Source organism: Sciurus carolinensis, chromosome 14 (genome assembly GCF_902686445.1).
Source record: "Sciurus carolinensis chromosome 14, mSciCar1.2, whole genome shotgun sequence".
In the NCBI taxonomy this organism is placed as follows: Eukaryota; Metazoa; Chordata; class Mammalia; order Rodentia; family Sciuridae; genus Sciurus; species Sciurus carolinensis.
Genome location: NC_062226.1, coordinates 27,055,668 through 27,080,152, shown reverse-complemented (window position 1 = coordinate 27,080,152; position 24,485 = coordinate 27,055,668). Strand labels below are relative to the sequence as shown.

Sequence of the window (24,485 nt, the reverse complement as noted above, 5' to 3'; positions counted from 1 at the left end):
CCAGAAGCAAATATGATAAGCACATTTAATATATGGATACAACTTGTCTTTTTGTGATATCACTATTTCCTTTTCTTTAGATCTTTTCTAAAAATAAGCTCTAGGCAGATGTATCCAAGCTTATTTCTACAGTTTTGAAATGAACAAATTACTTGTAGAGTCTGATATGATTAAATCTTTTCTGTTGGAATTAATTTGTTTTAAGGATCGTAAAATGTTTGATTTACCTTCTTAAAAATAATCTTGTCCAGGAGCCCTAGTACATACCTGCAATCCTGAGACTGAGGAAGGAGAATAGCAAGTTGAAGGCCAACCAGGGCACTTCAGTGAGATACTGTCTCAAAGAAAAAACAAACCAAGCCAAACCAAACCAAAAAACGGGCTGAGGATGTAGCTCCATGAAAAACAAATATTTGGTACTTTACACTGCTGCTCTACTGGGGTTAATAACAGATTACACCCTGGAAGGATACTGGAATAGACACGTCTTAGAGATGTTGTAAGGATGTAAATCTTATTTATAAGTTCAAGGATGAAACATATTTTGTGAAATTTAAGACTGTTAAAGTGTAAAAAAATTTAGGAAAATAATATTCAAATTCTTTCCCTAAATACACTATAATTCCAAAGATAAGGCAAACTACAAAAAGAATGGAAAGAACTGATTTAAGCATCAAAGTATAAATAATACAGGTGTTTCTTATTTTTTAGTCTTACTAGAAAGCATGCTAGTTTAAAAAACACTTCTCTATAGGAACTCGCTTAGAAAACCACATATGAAAAGTATTTTATCAAGTCTACTCTTCCTTGATGAGTAATAAAATGTAGAAATTTATTCCAATTTTCCTATGTTTTAAGCACTGTTTAGGATAGTGCTCTCACATCTGGAAAAATGCTTGGTTTAGAGCATTTGTTAAATGATTTTAAATCAATGGTTAAATATTTAGATTAAAAAAATACCAAGGAGAGTTTCTCTTTGAGTACATACTCCCATGTAGCTGTTACCTACCTAGCAGCTCATAGTGTTTGTATTTCCAATTTCCTGATGCCAGCATGATTTGTTGACATGTCAAATAAAAATGTGCCAAACTCGACTTTCTTTCTTACCCAAATCCATCCCTCCTCTCCTAGTTCTCTTTGCCACCACAATGTTCTTGCTCATTCCTCTTTCCCTTGACAAATGGTGCTACCTCTGCTGACTTCATGGGTGGAGATAACTCACCCTATTCTGCTCCTACCCCATCTTTCCCCATTTGGGCCTCTGTTCCTGCTGCTCTTAGCCTCCACTATCTTTTTCTTGGATGGGTGAAGATACTCGCTTTCCCCTTACCTCTGTCCTCCCTAAACAACCCAGGTTAGCACAATGGTTAAGAATAAAGGATTCTGACTCTGATAAGTCTGAGCACAATGTAGTGATTTTAATCTGAGATTTAACTTTAGGGCCAAATCACTTGGTTTTATTGCTTGCTATTCAAGGACGTAACTTCTTTTTCAACCTCACTTCTCACCCTGTAGTCTGGCCAAAATACCTCCCTCCCTCACCTAGCTTCCATATCTGCCTTAGCATTTAAAGTCTAATTCTTTTGTCACCTCAGTCACTTCCCTGGAATAATCTTCCTCTCACGTTTTGTACTATTTTGTGAGTTACAATTTTTTTTTTTCCCTCTTGGGAAAGAACAACTTTTACAACACCAGAATATAATTGTTTTATTTTGTATACCTCTAATAAGTCACAATGTGACTTGCAATGTGATTGCTCAATAAAAGGTGAATGACATCAGTTTACATAAAGAAATCTGACTCTGTGCGTCTCCCCTAGAGGGCCGAGCTTGGCTTATCTGCGCTTTCTCCGGGTCCTGGCACAACGATCAGCACTGAGAGGACACTAGATCCTTATTAGGAGAATAAGGCCCGGCCCGCGATCCGCCAGGAGCCGGCTCGCCGCATTCCCGCGCCTGCGGCTCCCGGACGCGCAACCCCGCCCCTCGGCGCGCCACCCGGGCTCCAGGGCGCACGCGCAGGCGCAGCCGGCGCAGCGGGCACGCGCCCGCGCCGTCCCCTCCCCCACTCCCTCCGCGCCGGAGGGGAACCCGTCGCCGGGGCTGCTTTGGCTGCCGCGGTCGGTTGTCGCCATGGACTCTCCGTGGGAGGAGCTGACTCTGGCCTTCTCCCGCACGTCCATGTTCCCCTTTTTTGACATCGCCCACTACCTGGTTTCCGTGATGGCGCTGAAGCATCGGCCAGGTGAGTGCGGGCGCCGCGGACCCGCCCCCTCAGCTTCCCGTCGCGGGGACGACGGCCTCAGTCCGGGGCTTCCTGGGGGCCGCCGACCCAGAGGGTTCCGAGGGTCGAGTGGGAGAGCGCCAGGAGACGGCCTGGCCGCCCCCTTTAGTGCAGATGGGGAAACTGAGGGCGGAGGGCGGAAGCCAGGGTACTAGTCCGCGGAGGCGAGACGCCGCTTCAGGGGCCTGGGCTCGGCGGGGCTCCCGGGCCGGTGACAGAAGTCGCTGCCGCGCGGTCTCCTGGTGGTACCAGGGCTTCCCTGGGCGGTGTTTGAAAGTCGCCGGGGAGCTAAGCTCCCAGTCCCCGCAAGTCTCCGACCTAGCCTCCTGGAGTTAGAGGAGTCCCTGCCCTTTGGGAAAGTTGTGCAAACCGTGAACAGAAGCCTCCCCCGGGTGGGTACCCCGGGATCCCCTCGGCCTGGGGTCCTGCCTGACACCTGCTCAGCGCGTTAGGATGACCGGCAGAAGCGGTGGTTCCGTTTTCGTGATCAGCAGTGACCCTGTTCAAGTTAGAGCCGTCCGGCAGTTTCACACCTCTGGAGTGGGGATGTGGTCTTCCGTCTGAAGCCCTCGGACCTGTTGATCAAGGAGCAGTCTTTCTACATTGTATGTGACATTTAGGATATTTGCTCCTGTATGCTTTACTTTCGTTGTTATTTCACTTTTTATATTTTCTGCATCTCTTCTCTTATGAGGGCAAGCACCTCTGTCCACTTTCCGTGTGTTCATACTGGCTTTGTCCGCCTTTTCTACAAATAGGTGTTGAGTGAAGACTTGAGGACGATGCTGCATCACTTCCTAGGGACTACTGGTTGTCTCAATTTTTGGACCTCAGAGTATTTTTTTACTTATATTGGAGTTTGTAGCTCAGTGTGAATCATTGTTTGGTAAAGATTATGACCTGGATAAGGGGAGTATTACTTACTAATTAATGTCAGATGATAATCTACATAAGATAGTGCTTCCTTAGTTTGAAAGGAAATATATGTTGTTACTATCCCATATTCTAAATTTGAAATTTTCTTGCATTGGGTAAAGTAAGAGGTTCTCAAAGTATGGTTGAGGAACCCACAGGGTTCTCTAACCCTTCTATGTTAAAATTATATTAATAATTGAAGGGTTATAAAAAATAATATTCCTAAAAGACAACTCTCCAAGAAAAACGGAGGGACAGTGTGGCTTGGGAGGAGGGAGGAGAAATTGGCCTAACAGTAAACCTCTCTCAGCTCATCCTTTCCTAATAACAGTGGGCCCTAAACTTTCACCTTAACCCATCGCAAATTAGCTCTAAATGGAGGCACAGCAAATATTGAAACTCTGGGAAACAATGGATCCTGGAGAAAGAACAATGAGTTTCAACCCTTTTACACCTACCCTCCTAAATTAAAGTTTTAACCTGTACAACTAGCCCCTGACGGTCAAAACTGCATGTACACGGCTTCCAGTGATTATATCATTCTACCCTATAAGTTCAAAATACCCTCTGTAACTGAGGGCCATTTTCCCCATCTGGAAAATGGGCCCTGTGGTGCCGGAGTCCACAAGGAATAAAGGCTTCTTTGACTCCATTAAGGTCTGCTTCCCCTCCTTTTGCACTTACAATAATAATCATTGTAACAGATATTATTCATTGTTTTCACTTGTATTTTCTTACTTGCTACAGTGTAGTTTTCCAGAGACTACATGACTTAGGACTTGTGACACTGTAAGAGATTGAAGCAGATATGAGAATCCTTGACAGCTGTTTTCTGTTTGAAGCCAGACATTAAGGAGATTTGCTACAATAAACAACAGTGTGCTTTTTCTCACTAAATATTTTTAGCTTGGAAAAAGTCATTTTTCATAAAGAATCTGTTAACATTTAGTGCATTTATTATTTTAAAAATGAATACATAATGCCCCCCCCCCCCTTTTTTTTTTAGCAGTGCTATGGATTGAACACTGGGCTTTGAGGGTGTTAGGCAAGCACTCCACCACTGAGCTATATCTCCAGCCCATAAAGAACTATTTTAAAATTCTCTCAGTTATAGTTTCCAATATGTATGGATTGGTACTTGTAAGCTCCATAAAAAAAGTTCTTTGGGGTCCTTTTGAAGTCAGTTATTTTTAAAGGTATAATTTAAGTATAGTGTATTCATTTTTAATATAAAATTATATATTAAATATAATTAATTATATTTAATAAAATTAAATATATATATTTTAATATAAGGGTCTATAATTTTGAAAATAGTCATATAAATACCAATCCAATCAAAAGGTAGAACATTCACCCACCCCAAATTACCTTCTGTTTCTTTGTACACAGCACTCCTACAACTCCTGGCAACCATTCATCAGCTTACTTATTTTTATGGTATAAAGAGGTTAGAGTCCCCCCAAATTTGAGATTCACTTGGGTAATTGAATGCTAATACAGTACGATACATAGAGTAACAGATGTTTTTTTCTAGTCCTTGTAACGAGGTAAAAATGATAGAATTCACATGCATGCACCTGTTTAAACTTTTACTGGAAACGTGTTAGACTGCTTATATCCTTTGACAATATTGAGTATTTTTAGTCCTCAATACCTTGTCATTTTCATGATCAGAAAACAGTTTTTATTTGCTTTTGTCAGGGTTGCTAATAAGTTTGTACTCTTAAGTTTATTGGACACTTGTATTTCATGCCTGTAAGTTGCTTGATCATTTTTTCTTATTGGGTTGTAGGTTGTTGTCTTAGTGTATTGATTTTCTTTATGTTTCATGGATGTTAATTCTATTTATGTGTGGTAAAGCTATTTTCCTTATCTCACCAGAGTGGCTAATTTAATTTTTTTTTTCCCTCTAAGATTATTATTAAGAAAATTCCTCCTTGGATAGGCCTCTGGAGTATTCCTAGTTTTATCTTATTTTCTTTAGCCTCTCAGTTTTTCTGAGTTACTGAAATCCTTCTAGTGAATTCTTTTTGGCTTACTTTTGCCATGGATTTTTTTGTTTTGTTACTTGTAGCCAAGAACCCTCTTTTTTTCTAGTCTGTTTATGTTGAAGAGTGTTGATAGAAGTAGGGACTTTTATATTGAAGAGGTTGTCCCTATATCTTTATCACCATCCTGGTGGAGAAGGTGACATATTTTATTAATGATTAGTTTTGTTCCCCCAAATCCATTGAGATGATAATTTTTATTGTTTTTTTCTATTTAAAAATGTAATGGGCATGGTGGGTCAGGCCTGTAATCCCAGCAATTCTGGTGGCTGAGGCAGGATGATTGCAGGTTGAAGGATAGCTTGGGCAACTTACCAAGACCCCTGTATCAAAATTAAAAATAAAAAGAGCTAGGGATGTAGTTCAGTAGTAGAGCACCCTGGGGCCAATCACCAATACCAAAGGGGGAAAAATGTAGTGAATTACATTAATAGATTTTTAAAAAGATTTAAAAAAAAATGATGAACTATTCCTATATTTTAGGAATACACTTGTTTGATGTATTGTTTTAGTTTTCAGGAATTTTGATTTGCTAATACTTTCTCTAAATTTTTTGTATTTATATTTATAAGGGAATTTACCCATCAAATCTTTTTCTACTTTTGGTTTCAAGGTTATGCTGTTTTTTAAAATAGATTAGGAAGCTTTCCACTATTTTATTTTTATTACTTATTTATTTTTAGCGCAAGATGGTTTATATAATAGGCATTCCCTGTTTTTTTTGGGGGGGTGTGGTGTTACAGGGGATTGAGCCCAGGAATGCTTCACTATTGAGCCACATCCCCACCCCCTTTCATATATATATTTATATGAAATATATATATATATATATATATATATTTAGTTGTATTTGGACACAATACCTTTATTTTATTTATTATTTGTTTTTATGTAGTGCTGATGATTGAACCTGGTGCCTCCCATGCTCCCACGTGCTAGGAGAGCATTCTACAGTGGAGCCCACAACCCCAGCCCTATCTCCACCCCTTTTTATTTTTTATTTTGAGACCGGGTCTCACTAAGTTGCTTAGGGCCTTACCAAGTTGCTGTGGCTGGTTTTGAATTTGAAATCCTTCTGCCTCAGTCTCTCCAGCTGCTGGGATTACAGGCATGAGCCACCACAACTGGCTCATTGCCTATTCTTAGGTATTTTGTTTAGTCAGCTATTTCAATGCTGTGACCAAAAGATCTGACAAGAACAATTTTAGAGAAGGAAAAAGTTTATTTTTGCGTTGATGGTTTCAGTGGTTTCAGTCCATAGATGTCTGACTCCATTCCTCAGGGTCAAGGTGAGGCTGAATGTCATGGCAGAAGAGTGTGGTGGAGGAAGGCAGCTCAGGACATGGCCACTAGGAAGCAGAGAGACTCCACTCTCCAGTCACAAAATATATACCCCAAAGGCACACCGCCAAAGATCCACTGCCTCCAGCCACACCCTACCTGCCTCCTTATTAGGATTGATGCATGGTGTAGGTTAAGGTGCTCAAAACCCAATCATTTCACCTCTGAACTTTCTTGTATTGTGTGAGACAATGAGCTTTTGGGGAACACCATATGTATAAACCATAGCAGTATTCAATAGACTTCAAATATGAAGCTGTTTCTTGGTCCCTTTTAATAGGTAAATCTTTTTTTTTTTTTTTAAATTAATTCAGTCTTAAGTCGTTTTGGCAATTTACATTTCTCTCAGGAATCATTTGTTTCCTTTAGTTTTTCAAGTGTATTGGAGTAAATGTGTACATTATATTCTAGAAAATTTCCCTGGATTCTTTAGTAGTCTTAAATGTGATACACTTTACTTGACTCTTCTGGATCTTTTTTTCTTATGTCCAGTGACAAATTTCTATAGGCTCTGATTTACCTTTTTCTCTTCTAACTTATTTTGATTAAGATATATTTGTCCAGATTTTTGTCAGTAGATACAGCAAGTAGTTTGTGTGCTCTCTTTATATATGGTGAGTCTTTTCCATATGTAGAACTAAAAAGCTGATGTGTAGCACTTTCAGTCCAATGCCCAGTTTCTCTTAGTTTTACTTAGTATATCCATGCTTTGCTTAATTGGCAACTTTTCTTATCCCCCAGAGACTGATGCTCTAGAACTCAGATCTGTCTTAGTATAATAAATCTACAGTTCATGTATGTGCTGCTATCAGGGTTCTTATCCTTAAACTCTCAACATGTTATTCTGGGCTGATGTTGTGACTCAGTGGTTGAGTATTTGCCTGGCATGTGTGAGGCCCTGGATTCGATACTCAACATCACATATAAATAAATAAAATAAAACATCCATTAACAACTAAAAATCTATTAAAACAAAAAAATTGTTTAAAAAATGTTACTCTTTGAGACTTTGTTTGGAAATATTCTCTGTCACTACTAATACCTCCCTCCCCAATTTTTTTATCCTTTATGTCTTATCATCTATAGTTTCTGCCTAGAGCATAAAAATACTAGTGAAGGCTAGAGAGTAAAGGGGATTAACTCTTTCTACCTGAGGTTTGGAGAAGGGTTGCGCCTCGTATTTGTTTGTTTTGGGTTGTGAGCTTCTGTACCCACTGAAAGATAATTCTCCCCTTGTGTGATTTCTGCTTTATAAGCAAATATGTAAAACATAAGGGTACAAATTGTATTTTTTTTCCCCTTAGTTTACCTCCATTTGTCTTATAATTAACTGTAGTTCCTCCTGAGTTCTGGCATCAGATTATCAGCCCCCCACCCCAATCCCTTTATCTCCTGGGCATTTTATTAGGAAGTTGTAATATGCTGCTTGGGGACTACTAGTGAGAAGTCATTTTAACAGAAAGTTACAATATCAATTTAATCTATTTTATCTTACATTTAAAATCCTTTTTCTTGCTTAAATCTTCATTAAAATAAACATTTCTTCAAATCTTTATTCAAAATTACCATCTTCTATGACTTGAAAACAATCTACAATTACTTCTATGAAATAATTGAAATCTATTACTGCACTCTTCATTCTCTCTCAACTTTTTTGCCATCCTCTCTCAAATCATATATAGTTCAGTTAAATATTTATTGAAACTGTACTATACTATATGTCAGGCACTATATTAGATGTTGAAGATGCCAGAATGAACACTACTCTTACATCTCTAAAGAAACCCAACTGTTCACGCTTCTTCTTTTGAATAGTGTCGCATAGATTGAACTGGTTTTCTGACATAGTAGTAATATTTTTATTGGTTTTTAGATACATGCAGAATATTTCTGTATAGTTCTAATCCTCACAACATTTCTCTAAGATGGGTATTATCAAACTCATCTGACAGATGGTTTTAAAGGAATAAAATAACCTTCCTAACTCACACAGTTTAGTAAATTTTAGAACTAGTTCTTGACTACAGATTTGGCTAATTATAGAGTTTCTAAACTCATCTATGTTCTCTCTTTGTAGGCCCAGTGTTTCTTAACAGTTACAATTTCCCAATGAACTATTATTTGACATGGTTATTTTCTCCCATAATTTCTGTCACTTCCACATCACAAACTAGTTTTAGGAATTAAATTGAGGAAAAAAGCTTGTCATTGTTCCATTGTCTAATTGGTGGCAGATGAAAGGTCTAATAAGTTAAGAATTTATCAGTCTAGGCATTCTGGACGAGTAGCAGTGCTGGTGGCAGCACAATTTTGCAATCTTTGTGAACCCCTTATAAAAACATAAAAAAGTGCAAAGTTAAAAAAGTACAGCTCAATGAATTTTCAAAATGAACACATCCATGTAGTCAATATCCAAATAATAGTAGGACCATTCATGATCTTCCAGAAACTCTCTTTATTATGTGATTTAAAAAAACAGAATAGTATGGGATGGGAAGGAATGTCTCAGAAATGGCAGTCCATAACTTATTTCTGTGAATTTAAAGATTATGCTCGAATATATTTAATTTTTTTTAAGTGAAAGGAAAGTTAGACTCTTTGAGTGACCTGAGATAAAACACTGGTCAGTGAGTATTGTGGTAGAAAGATTCGTAAAGCTAGTCAGGAGACTAGTGTCTAGTTGAAACTTTTCCACTAATGGACTGAGTAGCTCTAGATAAGAACTTGAAACTCAGTATTTTATTTGTGCAGTGAATGTGCAGGATTTGAACATCAACTGAGGAGTTTTTCTCTTCTGAGTTCTCAATTTTGGCTGTAAAGAATATTTCCTTCAAGTTTGTAAACTTAAATAATTATTCTTTGGTTCCCCAGAGTGGTGTCTGCTTTCTGCAGCTGATACCTCTGTGATAATGAAATACTTAACCTTTTGCCTTTTAACCACTTATGTAACAATTTTATATCTATACTGTTAATATTAAATTCTCTCTGTTAAAATAACTGTGTATTTTCTATCTATTGACTGATCATAGAAACCCAAGAGGAGTGGAGTTTAGTGTCCCACTTTTCTGGTTTGCATATATCTTATTGAGATATTTGAAGTACTTGGTATTTCTTGATCATCAGATCTAATCAGTAGCATGTTATCAGTATAGTAGGCAAGTGTGGACTCACAATATGATTAAAATCTCAATGTTAGAGAATAGGAGAGTTAGCATAGGCCTGAAGCAAGAATGTAATAGTTTAACAAAGTGGAGTACTTCTGGTATTTTTTTTTTTTTTCATTGTTGTTTGTTTTTTGCAAATTAATATGGAGAAAAAAGCTTTTGTTTGAGGTGTTATGGTTTGAATATGAGGTGTTCCCCCAAATCTTCTGTGTTAATGCAGGAGTATTTGAAGGTGAAATGATGAGATTGTGAGAGCTATAACCTAATCATTCCTTCCTAGTTTGAATGAACTAACTTTAGGCAGATGGGACATGGCTGGAGGAGATGGGTCCCTGGGGTGCATCTTCTTTGAGGAGATCCTCCCCCACCACTTGCTGGCAGTGTGTAGAGAAGTTTCCTTCCACTGTGGCCCTTCTGCCATGATATTCTGCCTAGCTTTGGCCCCAGAACAATGGATTGGTTGACTGTGGAGTAAACCTCTGAAACCATGAGCCAAAATAAGTTTTTACTTCTCTGAGTAAATACTTTTCTTGTCAAGTATTTTGGTCACAGCTACAAAAAGCTGACCAACACACTAGGTTATGAGTTTGATTCGCTCCAATAAAAACACTTCATCTTAAATGCAATGATTCACCAGGTCCACTATTTGGTATAGACCAAAAAGGCCAGTTAAGCTATCACCACTTTTTCATCTTTCAAGTCTGTTTATGGCACCAGTTTCTGTGATATTTTTTTCATTTACTTTGTTGGCAAGAAGAGGAATTTCCATGACTGTCTACTTGATCCTTCCTACCATAATGATTCTTATTCCATAGATCAAATAATCAGTATGGGGACTGAGCCAGCTGCCAAGTGTAATCATTCTAGCTGTATATTAATGAACTGGGGAAATAACCAGAGGTGGGTCTTTGTATCTGCTTGGCCCAGTATGACTCAGACTTGATCTAAAACTCCTTAATTTTGTCACAGATAGTCTGTAAACCTTTGTTGTTTACATGATTTGTGTGTGTGTGTGTGTGTGTGTGTGTGTGGTGCTGGGGATTGAACTCAGGATCTTGGTGCTTGCAAGGCAAGTACTCTACCAACTGAGTCATATCCCCAGTGCTACGTGATTATTTTTAATAATTCTAATGAAAAAGCATTGTGAGGCATGAGATTATTATTTTATTAATTTTCCTTTTTATATTGATTTTTTAAATTTGTAGTATAGTCTCACAAAAGTATGACTGCTCAAGGTACATGCATTTAATAAATACTGCCAGTTTTTTTTTTTTTTTTCAGATATGTAGAGTAATCTGCTTACTTACTCTGGATCTTATCAGTTTTATTGTTTTATGCCAAGCAGTGGTGGAAAATGTTTTCTTTTTTTTTAATTTTAATTTGCATTTTTTACCACTTTCTCCTAAAATGTTGGGTTAATGGTCAGAGTTCTGTCTTGGACCCTGACCCTGAAGGTAACTTCTGTTTTTTGTTTTTTTTCTTTTTAAATTTTTAAATTTTTTTATTTTTGCAGACTGTATTTTCATTCATTGTACACAAATGGGGTTCAACTTTTTGTTTCTATGGTTGTACACAATGTAGATTCACACCATTCATGTAATCATACATGTACATATGGTTATGATGTCTGTCTCATTCCACCATCTTTTAAACCCGTCCCCTCCTCCCTCTCATTTCCCTCTACGTAAACCAAAGTTCCTCCATTCTTCTCTTACCCCCCTACTCCCCATCCCCATTGTGTATCATCATCCACTTAATCAGAGAAAATATTTGACCTTTGGTGTTTTGGGATTGGCTTATTTTACTTAGCATGATATTCTTCAGTTCCATCCATTTACCTGTAAATGCTGTAATTTTATTATTCTTTATGGCTTAATAATATTCCATTGTCCATATACCATAGTTTCTTTATTATTCATCTATTGAAGGGCATCTAGGTTGGTTCCACAATCTAGCTATTATGAATTGAGCTGCTGTAAACACTGATGTGGCTTCGTTACTGTAGTCTGCTGATAGTAGTCCTTTGGATATGAACCAAGGAGTGGGATAACTGGGTCAAAAGGTGGGTCCATTCCAAGTTTTCTGAGGAATCTCCATCCTGCTTTCCAGAGTGGCTGCACCAGTTTGCAACTCCACCAACAGTGTATGAGTGTGCCTTTTTCCCCACATCCATACCAGCACCTATTACTGCTTGTGTTCTTGATCATAGCCATTCTAATTGGAGTAAGATGAAATCTTAGGGTGATATTAATTTGCATTTCTCTAATTACTAGAGATGTTGAACACTTTTTCATATATTTGTTAATTTTCTTCTATAAAGGGACCAGTTCCTTAGCCCATTTATTGATTGGGTTCTTTGTATTTTTGTTGTAAAGTTTTTTAAGTTCTTTATAAATTTTGGAGAATTAGTGCTCTATCTGAAGTGTATGTGGAGATTTTCTCCCACTCTGTAGACTCTCTTTTCACATTATTGATTGTATCCTTTGCTGAGAAAAAGGTTTTTAGTTTGAATTCATCCCATTTATTCATCCTTGCTTTCATTTCTTGCGCTTTAGGAGTCTTGTTAAGGAAGTCTGGTCCTAAGCCAACATAATGAAGTTTTGGACCTACTTTTTTTTCTATTTGGTGCAGGGTCTCTGGTCTAATTCCTAGGTCCTTGATCCATTATTTGTCGAGTTTTGTGCAGGGTCAGAGATAGAGGTTTAATTTCATTTTACCACATATGAATTTCCAGTTTTCCCAGCACCATTTGTTGAAAGGGCCATCTTTTCTCCATTTGTTTTTGGCACCTTTGTCTAGTATGAGGTAACTGTATTTATTTGGGTTTGTCTCTGTGTTTTCTATAACTTCTCAGATTTTAAGGAGACAAATCTGTTACTGGGAAAGGATAAAACATAGTATTAGTAATATGCCGTTTAAAAATACTTAACATCTGGAGTTAAATTTTACTCAGGCTAGAACATTCTTGTGCTCCTTTCTGGAAATAATGCTAACCACGAGCAAGTTGGATGTTAACTGTTTTAAAAATAGCTGCAATGAAACTAGTTCTTAAGAATAGGGCCTTATTCTCAAGTTGATTCAGACTGAGTCTAACAAATGAAAAAAAGTCACATTTGCCATATGTGAAAACTATCTTTCCAAAATTTGTTGTAAATAAGTTAGTAAAACTATTGTAAATATAATCTAACAATTTATTTTGTCCAGAGTATGGAATTCTGTAGATTTTAGATGAGTTTACAGAAATAGATTGGGACTTCATATTTAGCTTCAGTTTTATAATGAAAATAAAGTTTTATTGAAACACAACCTCATTCATTCATTTATATTTTATCTATGATTGCTTTCACACTGTAACTGCAGAGGTAAATGATTAAGTAGAGGCTGTCTCACAAAGTGTGAAATATTATTATCTGTCCCATTAAAGAAAAAGTTTGCCAGTTCCTGGTTTAGTTGGTTAGGGTGAAAAACTCAGGTTGTGCCTGTGATCCACATAGGCCCTAACTGTAACCATGCATTACCAGCTCCCCTGTAATTCTCTGACCTCTCCCTGCCCTGCTCCAGTCACACATCTTCCTCCTTGTTACTCTTCTAGCACCAGAGGCAGGTGGGTGGGTGGGTGGGGAGCAGGATTTTATATTTGTTCTGCCCTTACTTTTTCATTTAATAGAAGTATTTTGATTTTAAAGTCCATATGTAGTTATTTGTGTTTTCAATATCTTAGATTTGTATCTCAATGTGATAACTTTTGCTAAGAATTTTGGGAAAAATAGTTCTATTTATAGCATATTTCAAACATCTTCATTCAAGTTAGGACAGATTTTTTTTCCCCTCTTTTAAAGGTCAGTATGTTAAGAATAACTTGACAGTATTTTTTTTCACTGAAGTAATTTTGAAAACTGAGCAAATAGGACTGATGTGAGGGAGACTGCTTAATCTATTCTTTTCCTGATTCTTCTTTTTTTTTTCCTAATGAAATCTTAGTTTCATTGTTTAATGCTGTTAAGTTTATAAGTACTCTTTCACTGTCATATCATATCATTTTTATCCTAGCCTTTCTGTAAGAACTCAATAGAATTGTATTTTGGGCTTAGAGAACTGAGTCAGAAGCAGCATGAAGGTTTCATTTATCTACCTCTTTTTTCTGTTTTCAGTGATGGATCCACTTAATAGATAAATCAGTCAGCAATCTGCCATGTACAAGGTATAAAAATGTGTTTTATATATGTTCTCTCATTTTAAATCCTCACAAGGTATGTATTATTTGTATTTTATGAAAAATGAAATTTAATTTGAGAGAGATTGAGGCCTACACAGAGGTTACAAAACTAATAGGCAATCATATTTGTCTGATTTGTGACAATCCTAAGTAAGGGAGATTAATGGCAGTAAAATTTTAATGCTTAAACTCTTTGAAATATTTCATATGTATTTTTCCATCATATGATAAACATTTTATATTAGCACCTATTCCACACTAAACTATCTTAAGAGTCTCAGGGATTAACAATTTTATAATGTAGATAGGATTTGTGAAAAAAATCTAGAATGTGATGTGTCTTAAGAAGAATGAATTAAATAAGTGAATATTGAGAGAAAAGGAAAGTTATTTTGATAGACTTAATAAGAAATTAATATTTTATGAGAGAATACTTTGTGCGAAAACATTTAGTAAATTTGATTTGGATTGGTTTTAATGGCCAAAGGAGAAGGTAGGTGTGTTTGGGTTATACATATACACACAAGAATGAGCTGGAGGAGGTGGGTAGAGATGGCAGGGGGAGGAGTGCATGTGTGTAAATAAACATAGAAGTTACCTAGAAATAGTCACCCCTCAGAAGAGGAGTGTGACTGAACTGTAGGTATAGAGAGAAAGGGTCATTTTGCTTTTTTTTTCCAATTTGCTTGTGTGATGGTAGCCAGCACTTTTGCTTACTGTGTGCCAGGCCCCATTCCAAGTACTTGAAGTGTACTCATTCCTAGTTAATCCTTACAACAGTGCTGTGAGGTGAGATGCTTTTTTCCTTTTCTCTGTTTTGGTGGAGTGAGTGTGTGTGTATAAGTGTGTATGAGTGAGGGGGGACATCTCTATTTTGAACATTTGAGAAGCAGAGACAGTTATTAACACAAAGAGTTAAGTGCTACAGACAGGGTTTGTTTCTGGGCAGTTAAGCTCCAGTCCACATTCTTAAGCACACTATATTACCTTTCAGCCTTAGGTGGCTCAGTATGGCATTGTTCATTTTCATTGTTGACTAAAAGAAGATCAAAGATCATACTCATTTATTATTGTGCCCGACCAGTATGACAGTCAATCACCACTGCATTGGGCAGTACTGAATGGTGCTGATACACATATTGAGATAAATATCTAAAATATATGTGTGTGTTTGCGTGCGTGTATGTATGTATATAACACTGGTAGCATATCTTATGTGTGGGGGTTTGTCTCTAAAAGCAGCATGATCATGAAACATCAGAATGTTAGGGTAACTGGCACAAATATCCACGAGAGACACAGCTCTGAGTTCAGGCAAAGGTTTATTAGACAGAGTCTGCCAGGCTCCTCTCTGCAAGGTGCAGCAGCCCGCAGGAAAAAACTTCTGAACTATATAGTCATGTACAGTGGAATAGTTAAAAAATAACCGGTCTGCCCCTGTGATTGTTGCTTGATGTCTTTGCTGTGCTTTGGGTAGTTAGGGACTCTTTTGGGGTGGACCTACCGGGAAGGTCATGCCTGGGTGGGTGGGTGCTGATTTTCAAAATGGAGTTACTTTGGCCTAAGGACTTAACACAAAATAGCTCTTTTTCCCCCCCAGTACTAGGGATTGAACCCAGGGGTACTTTACCATTGAGCTACATCCCTAGTTCTTTTTATTTTTAATTTTGAAACACCCTGGCCACAGTTTATTTTGTGAAATCGTGCGTTACACTACTTAAAATTTTATTTCTGAGTACATACAAATCAATTCCCATGAATTCATCAATTCCCATACTTGTTAAATATAAATAAGTTGATATTATTTTCTGAATGCACACACACATTTGTACACTTTTAAATTATTTTCACATAATTGGGCTTTTTTCTAAGAGGTTACAACAGTTAATAATTTGTTTGGGTAATTTTGCAGACTTTATCCTATGCGTTAACCACTGTGTGTATGTACCTTTAGAAATGTGTTGTTTTACAGGGATCATGCCCTATAAATTATTTCTTACCGTACATATTATTTATATATATGTAGGGTTTTTTTTGACCATATTAGTACACATAAAGTGTACTTGTAAAGCTGTGACATTCTTTCAAATAGTTGCATTGTATTCCTCAGATTGGATGTTAATTTGTTAAAATTTTTTTATACAAGTAATAGATGGAAACTTTAACTTAGGGAATTCAAATATGATAAATATAATTAAATAAATTTAAAACTCCCTTGACCGTCTTCCTTAATCCCAGGCTTTTTCTGAGAGATAACAACAGCGAACAGTTTGTTTATTACAAATTTATTTTTGTGCATTCCATTTATATATTCTAAATACATGTCCAGGGTTTGGGTTTTCTTCCATACTATAATTTTATTGTTCAACATGATTGTATTTGTTTCTTCATTTTTCTTGAACAGTATGTCTTGGAGATATTTCCATGTTTACATTGATCTGCAGGTGGTTTAACTGTTCTTCTGAAGGTGGTTATTTAGATCCCCCCCCATTTTTTCATAGCATTATAAAGAACACTGCTTTAATGTTCTCGTATGAACTTTTGTGGGCACTTGAGTAACTTTTATTTATTTTGTAAGAAAGCACCATTTATTGGGCTTATAATGGAAAAACCATTTCTTTCCCTTTTCCACAAAACTATACATAACATCCAGAATTACACTCCTGTCTGATAATATTAAAACAGCAACAACAAAACCCTAAAACTAAAACCCTATAGAAGCCTTCATCATTAAGAGTCAATATCTCTAATAATAAGATTTCATTGTCCATTAGGTATATATAACAAAACAAAGAGAACAAATTGGTATATTTTAGATAAATATTTTCAACACCTGGGATGAAACTAAGGGAATATACTTGAATCACAAGTAATAAATTAATCAGAATTTCCCAACCCATTAGCATCCAATTAAGAAATATTTTTCTGTGCTTTAGTGTCATTCATAATATCTGTCAACTTTACCCAAGAGTCACTACCACATATAGACATTAACATACATGAACCAACTTACCACTTCTTAAAGTTTTTAATTTATCCATCCTGCAAAGGAAACTTCTAGATTAAAAGTCAGTAGAAGTAACAGAAAAAAAATGGCAAGTAACCCAAGATACGCAGGAACTACAACAGATGTGCAAACTGCTTTTTCTCTTCCCTCAGCCCATTTTCCAGATCAGAGGAAAATTAGCAAAGCAGAACAGAAAGTCTCTCTTTACAAAACAGGCTCTGGAGGGCTCCTGTAGCGAAAGTTGGGGAGACAGGGCTGAAATCTGCTTTATTGAGTGTGATCTTCATTTTTGTATATGAGCATGTAACACAGACCTACACAATATCCCAGTGAAGGTGATATATTTCTCTGGATTAAAATCTTCAGTGACCGGAACAATAGAAAAATGAGACACCTTTATCAAAACTGAAGAATCTGCAACTTCAGTTGTGATATAAAACTATGTTCTTCTGTACTGCCCAGACAAGGGGATGGAGAAGTTTGTTTTCATCCATAAGGCAACATTTTCTGAGCAGCAGATTCCTTAATGCGACTCTCTTGGAAGGATAACACCACACCCACAGAACTTCTGCACTTGTGTCCTTTTCTGACCATCAGCTGAGTGTCTGCTGCCCAGCCACAACCTTCTGCTGCAGGCCTTGCCTGGGTCAATTTTAAACTTAAAATTTTAATCCATAGTGCCCAACTGGCTTCATTTGTTTACTTCATAACAGCTTGACTTGTTTATTCTGTCATAAGAATACATGGATTTCTCCATACCTTTACCCATTTATTAATATAAAATTGTCATTTCCCCCCATTAGATATGTACGAAATTCCCTTTTATCTGTTTGTCTTGATTACTAATGTCGAGTGTAAGAAAAATATGACTCAGTTCGGGTTCCAAGGCAGCTCAGACCCTTGAATCCAGGGGAGCAAGCACTCTGGGATACCCAGTCTGAGTTGCGGTCTAGCGACAGCACCCAAAAATCCACTCCTGACACGAGAACTCACAACAGAGATTTTATTAGGCAGACAACCAAAGCTTCTGCTGGGGCGGGCAAGAAAGAAGAGAGAGAGAATGGCGCAGGAACTTCTCCTAAATATTGGAATTTCAAGGGCTAACAAGGGACCAATGACTGAGAAGGGGACTCACAGGCTGACTAGTGGACCAATAACTAGCTAGGATGTTCACAGACTGACAAGCTAGGTTGTAAGATGGGAGGGGAGAAATAGCTGCAGCGTAAAGGGCGGGGGGAGCAGCTTCATATTGTACTGAGGACTTTTTTTTTTTTTTTGGTATGTGTATTAGCCACTTATGGTTTTGTTTTGTGACTTGCTCATTTTTCTTTTGTTTGTTGACTTTTCCTCATAATTTGTTGGCATTTGTCTTATGTATGTTGAAAAATATTTTATTCCAGTCTTTTATCATTGAGTACAAATCCAGTCCTTTAGTTATTTGTTTTAAAACCTTGAGACAGGGTCACACCCAGTTCTTCAGGTTGACCTTGAACTTGTGATCCTCCTGCCTTAGCTTCCCGTGTAACTGAAATTAGGAGTGTGCCACTATGCCAGACTAAAAGTCTGAAATTTTGATGTTTTATTTAGAAATCATGGCTTTATTCAGATTAAGTTCTTTTCTTTCTGTGCCCACATTGTTAAATTAAAAAACAAATCAGAAATGTTGATTTTTTTTTTTTTTTGTGAAGTACCTTTTACTGTCTGTCTAAAGGAGTGACCATAATAATTTGCTAGTGTAATGGATGACATTAATGAAATTCTAAACACTAAACCTTCCCTTAGTTTGGAAAAAAATAAATTTGATGGTTTATTATCTTTTTAAAAAAATGATTAACCAGGTGTGGTGATGCACCCCTGTAATCCCATTGGCTCAGGAGGCTGAGGCAGGAGGGTGGCAAATTCAGAACCAGACTCAGCAACTTAACAAGGCACTAAGCAACTCAGTGAGACCCTGTCTCTAAATAAAATACAAAAAAGGGCAGGGGATTTAGCTCAGTAGTTGAGTGGGTTTTGGGTTCAACTGGTACCAAAACAACAACAACAAAAACCCCTATTGTACCTTTGTTATTTAATGTATTTTTAGTACATGTATTAAATATATTGTTACTAATGTATTTAATACTTATTAGAATTTATTCTTTCTTTCCTTTCTCTTTCCTTTCCTTCCTCATCCTTCTATTCTCTTTCATAATACAATTTTTTGAGGTTGGGATTATGTTGTTTCATAGAATGATTTAGTTTTTTCTGCTTCGCTATTTACTCTATAATGGTTATATAATGTAAGAATGAATAATTTAAAAATATTTGCTAAACGTTTTCTTTTAATTTATCAAAGTTTAGTACCTTTTTTAAGCTAGTTCTTTTGCCCTGTAATTTTTACTGTAGTTATCTGTATGTTCAGTTTTCTACCTGTTCTTAAGGTAATTTTGCTAATTTATAGTTTCTTAGAAGACTGTCCATTTCAATATATCTTCACATGTATTTGATTAAAACATTCTTTTTACCTATAGTTAAAAAACTTTCTAACTGGAATTATTTTCATTTTTAATGTTGTTATTTTTATCTTCCCTCCCTTTATTCCTTCCTTCCTTTCTTCTTTCTTCTTCCCTTCCCTTCCTTCTCTCCTTTCCCTTCCTTCACTCCTTTCTTGTTTCTTTCTCCTTTTCCTTTCCTTTCTGCTTTCCCAGAATAATTTAGGGTTGACTTTATTGATTTCCCATCTCTATTCCCTATTTTAGTTTTCATTTAATTAATTTCTGCTTTTGTAAATTGTTTCAATTTATCTAGATGAGTTTACTTTTGTTTTTTTTTGTTTTTTTTTTTCTTTGATAATTTCACATTTACAGAAAATTTCCAGAATAATTAGTTAAGAAACTCCTATTCCTTCACAATAGTCCTCAACTTGGGTTTGTTTGGTTAGGTTAATTAGTTACTTATTTTTGGTAAAATACCACATAAGTGATCTCAGTGCATCATATCTGAAGCCACAGGTGGTATTTACATTGATGATTGCAAGGTTTCGCCACTCTAAATTTATTATTTCCTTCAGTAATTAGTATTTTGTTAGGATTTATTTTGAGATGGTGTAAATATCTACTCTCTATCAACTGTTCACCTTTGGATTTGTTACTCTTGTTTCTAGCTTGCCATGTTTGTTAGCTTAGTTTGTTTACTTCAGCCTCTTTTATTTTCTCAAGTACTTAAGATTATAAACTTAATACATACTTTGACATATGGTCTGGGAATACTTATAGTAGGATTTGGGAGGAAAAGAGACTAAGTGGGGAGATTGTAAATCATTTATTATCAGGAAACTGGCAATAAAAACCTGAACAGAGAATTTAAAGGTGCCAAAAATCAATTATTTTAAAAAATGTGTCCAATCTTGCATTAAAGAACAAGTGATATGATTTTTAATGGTGTAATGGTTGTAATTGGCACAACTCTGAACAGTGATTCATTGCTGAAAATTAAGAATTTAAAAAGTTTATTTCTTTAGTGCAATGGGAACTTGGTACTTGTTTAATAAATATACAACTGTCTCAGACCATGTTTTGATTTTACCATTTCAGGAGCAGTGGAAGGGGCCTGGAGGAATCCTGTTTCAAGCTGGTTTACTGCTATGCTCCACTGCTTTGGTGGAGGAATTTTATCATGTATACTGCTTGCAGAGCCTCCACTGAGGTTTCTTGCAAACCACACTAATATTTTACTGGCATCTTCAATCTGGTAAGCTATCATTATAGTAAACTATGAGGCATTCTAAAAATTGTTTCATAAATTGCTAGTAAAATAAAATTTTTTTCTTTAAAAAGTATCTTATGTTCTTCCAAAGTTGTGTACAGGAAAGAAATCCAGATAATGCCAAACAGTTTAAGCACCTAGTATGTCTCTTTCTTGCCTCTCTCCCCTTATTTTCTCCTAGAGACAATTATTACCTCCATAGCCTTATGCATTGTTAGTGGAAGCTTTTTAGACATGAAAGAGGAGATTAGACATTTGGTCCCAAACTGTTTATTTTGTGAACTCAACTTATACATCCAGAATTACAACACACAATTACAATAAAATAAAAATCAATAAATCATGAATGTGACCAAACAAAAGATTCAAATGACTTAATATATAATTGTCCTTGTCATACTGTTTGTTGGATTATTTAGAATCTTATGAGATGTTTAAACATTAACTTTTTAGTTTTGAAATGAAGAAAAATGTTGCTAGGAATTGCTTTGGATTCTTGTAACTCCAAATTCAGGTGTCCTTAAGAGAATTTATCCATTAAGTTAAAAAATGTGTACTATAAATCAGTGAACTTTTTTCTGTTGAAAGCAAAAACTGTGCTTTCTTTAAAAAAACCACATCAGTTTAAATATATATGATCTTAGGAACACTTAAAAGTTCATCTTTTGGGTTTGATCCCCAGCACTACAAAAAAAAAAGTTAATATTTATTGTGATAATTTTTAAATGACTGTGTTACTAGTTATAAAAGGATATATAAATAATAGTAGCAATGATAAGAAGTAAAAGGGGGGAACCTGTGGCAGGGGAAACTTGAAAGAGTATAATAATATATTTGATAGCTTTATATACTGAATTGTTACTGTATGTCAGCTAAATTCTTTTTTTTTTTTTTTGTCAGCTAAATTCTTTATATTCATTTTGATATATCACAAGAGTCCTTTATGCCTCAGGTAGCTATTATTATTATTATTCCCATTTGCCAACTGAGAAATCAAGTTGTAAATGTTGTTATAACTTTCATATCTAGTAAGTGACTAGAATCAAAATAAGAAATTTGACTTCAGAGCCTTCAATCTTGACTGCCATTCTCTCATAACTTTTTTTTTTTTTTTTTTTTTTTCACCCTGGTGCTTGGATGGAAATCAAGGCCTCACTTACGCTAGGCAGGCTCTCTACCACTGAACTACCTCCCTAGTCCTCTCATAGATTTGTTTAACAATCTCCTAAATATAGTCTTCCAGTTTATTTTTGTTTAAAAAAAAACTTTTTCAAGGATTTTATTTCTACAAGATTTAAAAAAAATATTTAAAAAAAGGTATTAGCATTTTAGAAAAATTCTTTTTATGTGTGTAGATGTTGAAATAGTATAAAAAGTAACATATCCAGAATCTGACACTCTCCATCACTTACAGTTGTTTCTGTTGTACTAACCACAACACTTCTTGCCTGGATAGTTGCAATAGCTTCTTCTTCTTCTTCTTCTTTTTTTTTTGGTAAATATTTTTATTAGTTGTTTATTATGTTTATTTGTATGCGGTGCTGAGAATCAAACCCAGTGCCTCACACATGCTAGGCGAGTCTGCTCTACCACTGAGCCACAATCCCAGCCCCTTGCAGTACCTTCCTGAGAGGTATAGCTGCTCTATTCATTATCTCCTGAGTTTGTTCTTCGTGCAACAGATGAAATGAATTGTTTTAAATAAGTTGGAATATGTCACTCTTATGCTATAGTTTCTTACCTTATTAAGAACAAAATCTCAAGCTTTTACCATAACCTATAAATCCCTACAAAATATTTCTTCTACTCTTTGATGTAATGTCTTACCACTGTACTCCTGTTCACTACTTCTTTTTTTGGGGGGTGGTGGCATATGGGGGATTGGACTCAGGGGCACTCAACCACTGAGCTACATCCCCAGTCCTATGTTGTATTTTATTTAGAGACAGGGTCTCACTGACTTGCTTAGTGCCTTGCTTTTTGCTGAGGTTGGCTTTGAACACTTGATCCTCCTGCCTCATCCTCCTGAGCTGCTGCATTTATAGGTGTCCACGGCTCCAGGCCCTATTCACTACTTCTTGAACACATAAGCTATTCTGCTTCTTCAGTGCCTTTGAACTTGCTTTCTTCTCTATGTGATGTTATTTTCCCAGAAGAGAAGGTCTTTCATGACTATCACATCATCCTTCTCTGTTTTTCTTCTTAGAGTTATTATTTCCTGACATATTATCTGTTGACTTTTTTATGTTTGCTCTGTATAATTCCACTAGAATAACAGCTTATTAGAGTAAGAACTTTGTTTTGTTAACTGGGTACCAAGTAGTATTCTAGGTTCACTAAATATACTGCTAAAGGAATGGATTGCTAGGTACTGTCATGAGGAATTTCTGAATTTGAGTACCAAGGAATTACAGATCTTGATTAGTTGATCTCTTAAATGCAGTGAAATTGCACTGGTCTAGAAATGTGTGAATTCTTGACTTAAACTAAGACATGTTATACTGAATTAATAACAAATTATTCATTAATCTCGGATCTTTTATTATTTCCATTTTACCTAAGAAGAAATTAAGGCTTAAAGAGTTGGTTAATGGCAAGGTCTGAATTTTAACTGAGACATTTAGATTATGGTCTTTATAGAGAAGAGTTTTCTCTTTAAACAATATTAGACTTTCAGCTAATGTGTAGAAAAATATTTCAGAAATATTTGTAAAATTCAAAGAATTATGATGTAATAAATCTTGTCTATCCATTATTTAGATTAAGAAAAAAATTGCCACTTAAATCTTTTTTTTTAATGTAAAGTGAACATTCAGAAAGCCACAAAAGCCACATTGGCATAGTAAATTATTATAATGTATATACTTGTAACCTCTACCCCAGTTAAGATATGCTGCTTTGTCACTCATCAAAGAAGTTCTTTCTGTGTGTTTTGTTCTAATCGCAACCTCCTTCCCACCTTAAATAGCCATTATCATAACATAGTTATTATTTTTATAGTAATCACTTTTCATATTTTTATAATTTTTTCACCCACTGTTCATCCCTTGATATTATAGTTATTTATAGGTTTAGTTTGTCTGATTTGGTCTTTTTTGTGAAATTAACAGTCTTTTACACTTAATGCCTGTAACAGTTAATTGGGAATTGTAAAATGGCAATAATCTAATTTTTTTCTTTTTTATTTATCAGTTACAGACTATTATTCTAAACAGATACTTCTAATTTGTCATTTACTATTTGGGAAAGCAGTTGTACAGTTCATATAAGAAAGACAGGATAATTGCTTACTTCTTTTCCTTTACCAGTTTTTGATATATTGAACCTATCCTGTCATCTTCCAAGATGACCAATTTAAAAATAATAGTAATTATGAACTCATGGATTCAAGCATATTTCATAAGTTTCAATTTTAGTTTTTGTGTTGATTCTTTGACCAGTGGGAGCCTCTTCAAATTGGCTTCTGAGATTTTGGATTAGCGTCTTTGCCTGTTGTTGTTGTTATAAAATTTATCTTGTGCCAGGGGTGGTGGTGCATGCTTGTAATCCCAGTGACTTGGGAGGCTGAGGCAGGATGATCACAAGTTCAAAGCCAGCCTAAGCAACTTAGCGAGGCCCTGTCTCTAAATAAAATACAAAAAAGAGCTGGGAATGTGACTTGGTGGTTAAGTAGCCCTGGGTTCAATCCCTGGTACCAAAAAAAAAAAAAAATCTTGTACTTCTCTTCTGGAATCTCTTTAAGAAACTCCAGTATCTGTTAGTGA

At 35.9% G+C, this 24,485-nt stretch overlaps 1 protein-coding gene across 2 annotated transcripts in view; it reads left to right on the top strand.

The window, feature by feature from the left end:
• Positions 1-2,011: 2,011 nt before the first annotated feature.
• Positions 2,012-24,485, top strand: part of Tmem38b (transmembrane protein 38B) — a 48,706-nt gene continuing 26,232 nt past the window's right edge. Inside the window, exons 1-3 of one of the 2 annotated variants that reach the window (XM_047525823.1) lie at positions 2,163-2,244; positions 13,906-13,955; positions 20,550-20,706. In XM_047525823.1, coding sequence (XP_047381779.1) covers positions 20,600-20,706 — 107 coding nt within the window. In that variant the 5' untranslated portion in view covers positions 2,163-2,244; positions 13,906-13,955; positions 20,550-20,599. Of the gene's footprint in view, positions 2,245-13,905; positions 13,956-20,549; positions 20,707-24,485 lie in introns of both variants that reach the window. The other variant, XM_047525822.1, reaches the window with a different exon arrangement.